At 39.8% G+C, this 6,000-nt stretch overlaps 1 protein-coding gene across 1 annotated transcript in view; it reads left to right on the top strand.

Annotated features, from left to right (window-relative positions):
• Window positions 1-626: 626 nt before the first annotated feature.
• The window catches only part of chd1 (chromodomain helicase DNA binding protein 1), a 28,030-nt gene continuing 22,656 nt past the window's right edge, over window positions 627-6,000 (top strand). Inside the window, exons 1-6 of the mRNA XM_084401466.1 lie at window positions 627-929; window positions 2,160-2,285; window positions 3,376-3,568; window positions 5,457-5,576; window positions 5,659-5,711; window positions 5,799-5,933. Of these exons, the coding sequence (XP_084257592.1) occupies window positions 2,233-2,285; window positions 3,376-3,568; window positions 5,457-5,576; window positions 5,659-5,711; window positions 5,799-5,933 (554 nt within the window). The 5' untranslated portion in view covers window positions 627-929; window positions 2,160-2,232. The remainder of the gene's footprint in view (window positions 930-2,159; window positions 2,286-3,375; window positions 3,569-5,456; window positions 5,577-5,658; window positions 5,712-5,798; window positions 5,934-6,000) is intronic.

Below are 6,000 nucleotides of genomic sequence, written 5' to 3'. Positions count from 1 at the left end.
AGATTCTGAAGTATACCATGGACACTTTACTATCCCATGAGGCCACAGGAGAGGATTGTGAATGACAGTGAAGCAATGTAACTGACACTGGTAGATCACATGATAATGACAACATGGTGAATGTAGTGTCCACTCCAGATTACATACTATATAGTATTATACATACTATACACAACTATATAGCCTACTACAGCATACTTTTTTGTGTGGCCTTGAAGTAATTACTTAAGAGAGTATGCAATTTCGGACGCAGCCATTATTGCTTCTTTTGCTTTCATGTATATGGAATGTACTAAATAAAATCATAAGATTCAAGTTTATAAGATGCTTTTTTTTTTCACTCAAAATATATTTTTTCTAAAAGGTTTTTTTTTTTAAAGAAAGATGTAGCATTATATTTTCTGTCACTTCTATAGCCTACAAAATGAGCGACTTTCATCGATATCGAAATTTTTTGCTGAAATGTAGGCTAATACAGACAAATATGCGTATGAAGAATTTTTTTTATGTAATTCTCGAATTTGTTCGATACACAAAAACGCAAACTTTCCCCCATGTAATCTGAGAGAAACAAGCATCCCTACGGATCTTTCCTTATATAACACACGGTTCCGCGGGAGCTCGCCGCGGCCGGGTGACGTCACAGCCCGGGGTTTCTCTCTCTCTGTGCTCGAGCGCGTCATGGCGGAGAGAGACCGGCTGGTGTAGGATTTACAGCTGAAATATGCCTGCTATCCCGTCTGTTTCCCGGCACATGGAATACACTAAAACTGTTTAGCAGTTGATCCCAAGGCACTCTTGACCGTGGAGGGGAAACTCAGAAACTCATCTCTCAGAGTAAAGTGTGTAAGAGTGTTTTTGTGGAGTTCTCGAGCGACAGCGGCGATCATCAGAAAGAGTCCGCGAGCAGCGCGCACACAGGCGGGCAGGTAACGCATCAAAACACCTTCATTATGACCGCTCTCGTTCGCAGAACGTGATGGACGTAGACGAGAAACCGGTCGCGGTCGGTTATTCCCCGGTATATGTCCGTATACTGCCCGGGATGCTGTGTTTGGGTGTTTTAAGGGCTAATGAAAACAAACCGAGCGGCGGATCTACAGAAACGCAGTGCGGGAATCAACAACAGCATGATGATCAGACAATATTACGCTGAAAACACCCGTATTTCAGTGCGTACGTCTGACCGTGAGACAAAACCCACGAGTTCAGTACCGCAACTGCTTGTTTTAAGGGCTTAAGACAAGCCAGCTGATTTTATAAGCAGAGTGTCCCATAAAATCAAACTCAAGTTGAACGAGGCTGCTCGTTTAGCTTAGCACGCGTAAGAATAGCTGGCTAAACAAACAAATAATGTTTAACTGAAAAAGATGCGATCTAAACGGGGTCTGAGGATTGTTATATTGTTGTTCTTATGAATAGTATGTGTACACTGTAGCTACTCCAATAGCTTGACTGTGTTAGCGACCGGTAGCCAAACAGCTAACACGCGCTTCTCGTTTAGCTTTAGCATGCTAAGCTAAGTTAGCATTGCTACAACAGAAAGAGACTGATGAAAGATTTGAAATGTAGCGCCAATCCAAGGCGACAAGTGTGGCAAACGATCAAAACATAGTCCCAAATTATGGATTTGTGATGTGAAACTTATTAGTAAGACTGGATAAACTTCATGACAACTGATATTTGTAAATGGCCTTGAACGTAAAGGTGACCCGACAGTATTGCGCGCCTGTGCCCGAGCACGGCGCTGCTTCAGGGGGCCGTACGGCGCAGGAGAGTCCGCGGCTTTCTAGGCCTGAACCTTGGAGGCCTCTGCGGTCAACATCACACTCAGCACTTTCATTCATTAGGCAGTGCTTAAGATTTTGCTTTACATAAAAGAGAAACTTCTGGACGATTCGTCTGTGGATTTTGCGTGTGGTTTGTCACTAAAGTACGCATATTAACGATAAAAACAAAGTTAAGTGTGTGCACTGTTTACCGTTTCTAAAAACTAGCTGTTAAATAGTTTTAGCAGCAGTGTTTTGTTCATCTCAGATTCTCAGACTGCTTCAGACTTGTCAGTAATGTTTACTGTCAAACACGAGTTAAGTCACTTTGACATGAACCTGTCATTTGTGTGAGCTTCTGTCTTAATCACAACTGTACTTTGTGCTCAGGTGAGCTGCTCTGTAGTGGCGCACGCAGACTGTACGGATCTCATCAGGGATTCATCTTTAATATTTGATTGAGATGGATGCACGCAGTGAGGATGAAAGTGTCAGCAACAGCAGTGGAGAGTCCAGGTAATCGCAATGCATGCCATTTCCATGTTAAAGGAATAGTTTGCCTGTAAATGAAATTGCCATTTGCTCGCATTCCCATTTTATTTTCTGCAGTTAAAGAGAAGCTTTTAGGTAGAATATTTGAGCTTTTTTTACCCGTACTGTGAAACTGGATGTTTTTTCATACTGTCCAGCTTCAGAAAAGACAGACTCTTGCAGTGAAGACCGCTTCATTGATTGTTATTTGAGACATTTACGTTTGATGTACCGCTAGCATCTGTTGTAGACACTTTTTGACGGCAGACTTTCACATCAGAGCATTTCAACATCCTACTTGCTCAAACTGTTGGGTCACACATAGCATCAAAATGAACCATTACATGTAACTGATCTCAAAAAGTACCAGGAGTTGATTGGCATGCCAGACTACTTCAGTTATCTTACGCTTATGTTCCTCCACTCTTTCTCAATTAATAAACACAACACCTGTTTCTCCAGACTTGTCAGTCATCCATGATTTCAGTTGTTTTAGTCTGCAGTCAGTGTGTTTCCTGGTTCTGAATACTGAATAACGAAGCATGATACTCTGCTCTCCTTATGAGATGACGATTTCCTGCCGGCATGATAAAACTGCTGTTACTGGAAATAACTTCTTTCAACATGACAGAAATTTCAGCATAGCTTTTGTAAAAAAAATATTTAGCAAAGTGTTTACAAAAGCAGCAACATTTACCCAGTTAGTCGACTAGTATTTCCAGTACCTAGTCCTGATTTCTCCAGTACCTAGTCCTGATTTCACCAGTAAACGGCGTAAACCTGTTTTATTAATAGTGTAGATATTATTGACATGTCGATATGTTTAATTGTACAAAAACCTTACGTTTGGAACGTGAGGAGGAATAAATTTGACATTTCTAATTTTGGGGGGAATTATGAATCCTAGTAATATTTTTCATGCTAATCATATATTGTCTAATCGTAAAAAATGCTATCAATTAATCTACTCACAGTTATTTATGGATACAAGTAATTCATTTCATAGTTTATAATCATGTAACGCATATGGTGTATTGGAGGAATGAACTCATGTACACGTGTGTTTGTGTCTCAGTAATTCAGACGACGAGTCTGGGTCAGGATCGGGTTCTGGCTCGGGCTCGAGTTCAAGCAGTAGCAGTTCTAGCAGTAGCCAATCAGGGAGCAGTGACTCAGGAAGTGGCTCGGATTCTGGAAGCCAATCAGACTCGGACTCCGAGAAATCCAAGGAAAAGAATGATCAAGACAACAAAATCGACGGAGCAGCGGTAAGCTTCGTAAAGCTTGTGTGAAGTTGTCAGTGCTGATCAGATGCTTTAAAGTCCATGCAAAATCAAAATACTAGGGCAGGTTAAAAATCTAGATTTCTTGATTTTATTCAATTCTCATTTTGAAGAGCCGATATCGATTCTTAAATCACAAGAATCCATATTTCAGTGTACGCTGTGTTCAGTTGATGAATAAACAGCTTTGTGGCACACCTCCCATCCGAGGTCAGGTCAAGAGTTCAGTTCAACACATGAACCAATCAGCACTTCCATTTAACTACTAGTTACTACACAAAATAAAGATGAATGAACACCAAAGGCATTTTGCTAAATATATACACTATATTGCATATTCATTACATCTTTAATTAACCTTTTCTGCAATATTTGAATAGTCTAAATCCATGTTTTTATGACAGCCACCATTTAAATGTTTATATTTCAAAATACAAGTAGAAACATAATTATGGCATTAAAAATGTATTATTATAGCACTATTATTATAAAAACTTCCATGTTTAATTTAAATGTGAGTAGCTTACAAATCTAATGTAACCTTTAATATTACAGTGATGTACCAACTGTAGAGTTGACAGCATTAGTTGTCATGAAAGTTTGCCATGCACTGCACCTGATAGGCCCTAATCAGCTGATATCCAATTCAATCAAATTTAAATCTAATCGAAGTGCAAGCTTGGGAATCAAAATTGAATTATGAAGTTTGTGTCAATGCCCAGCCGTACAGAATTGAGCACATTTATTCCACAATGCCCAATGTTGTCCTCCAGACGGTGCGAATTGACAGATGTGAAACGTATGACGGCTTTGCTGTAAACTAGATGTGAACTGATTGGAGGAAGACATTTCTACAGGAACAAACATTAACTCCTCTGAACATAGTAGCATGTTACGGTCATTTCTGTATCCTGTTTAAATTAGAGACTTATTACATTTATATACAATTACTTTTGTGATAGTTTTATAGTCATGATGTTTCATCAAGTCTGATGTTTCCATTTCTGCCATTTTCAAATGTTTACGCCACTGTAAAGTGATGGAGCTGGCAAAGATTGTCCGTGCACACTACACACAAACCTGAATGATTTGTGTCATTTTATTGTCTGTTATTTTCATTAGATTATAGATTTTATCAATTAGTCGTTAAAGCCCTAATTCCCGTACAAGTACACAGACTCCACTCGTGACTGATTTCAGTGAAGTTTGTTGATCACATGTTGTGCTGTAGTCCAGTTATCATAATACAGTCAAACCAACATTTATTCAGACACCTTCAACATTTCTCACATTATCACAGGTTATTCGCTATAGTTTAGAAAATGGTAATAAAATATGACGAGAACTCAAGTTATCAACTCAATTTGATATCGAGTTATCAAATCAGTTGATATTTCTCTGGTTTTGTCCGTCCTTCTGTTAGACTGTCTCACAGATGAATTGTTGAATATCTGTCTGCTGTTAAATTTAACTAAACAATTATTTAGCTCAACCAATTACCAAGCAATGCTTCATTTTGTTCAGTCTGTGTGTAAAAATGTCACATTAGCAATTAAATAAAAAACACTTAATCACTGTATGAAGAATATTTGGGTATAATGTCACAGTTTACTTTATTTTATAATAAACTATAGTGTCCTGCACACACTCAAATTATATCTGGTGTCTGAATAATTTTTGGTTTGACTGTACTTTTTTGCGATCTACTTAAGTGTACTTTAAAATGAACGTTTCTCAATATTGTCCTCATAATCATTCACAGCGTTTGCATTTAGATCATGTGTGATTCTTTAAAATGTAGGCACTGTACAGGGTTTTAGAACAGAACCTTCCATATGTTTGACACTATCCCTGTTGTTTCACCTTGCTGTAGTTCTGGAAGTCCAACCCCAGTATCCTGACAGTGCAACGGTCCGCCATGATCAGGAAGCAGCAGCTCCAGCAACAGCAGCAGATCCAGCCGCAGAGCTCCTCAAACACCGGCTCAGACGAGGTACTGCATGCTTGACCCCCTCACACTCATCCCCACTCTCCAATCCCTCTCGTTTCTCACTCGTTCTTCTCTATTACTGCAGGACTCTTCCAGTAGTGATGATTCAGATGATGACTCCAAGAGCAGGAGTAAAGGGTGAGTCGAGGGAAGCCGTCTGCGTTAGTAAACATGAGGTCACAGCCTCACTCTGCATTTGGCTAACATTTACGCTGGTGTGTGTAGGTCTGGATCTGACTCGGGATCGGGTTCAGGAAGTGGCTCGTCGGACTCTTCAGCAGAGGAGGAAGGGCACAGTGACGAGTCAGTGTCTGACTATGAGCCCAGTCACAAAGTCAAGAGCAGAAAACCTTCAAACAAGTACAGTTTTCACCTTGATCTTGGTTTACTCTTGCTGTTTTATGTAGTGGGAAATGCAGCCGTGATC

This window comes from Rutilus rutilus (assembly GCF_951802725.1).
Source record: "Rutilus rutilus genome assembly, chromosome: 25".
NCBI classification, from domain to species: Eukaryota; Metazoa; Chordata; class Actinopteri; order Cypriniformes; family Leuciscidae; genus Rutilus; species Rutilus rutilus.
Note: the sequence above shows the minus strand (reverse complement) of the source record. Positions and strands in the feature narration are given on the sequence as shown.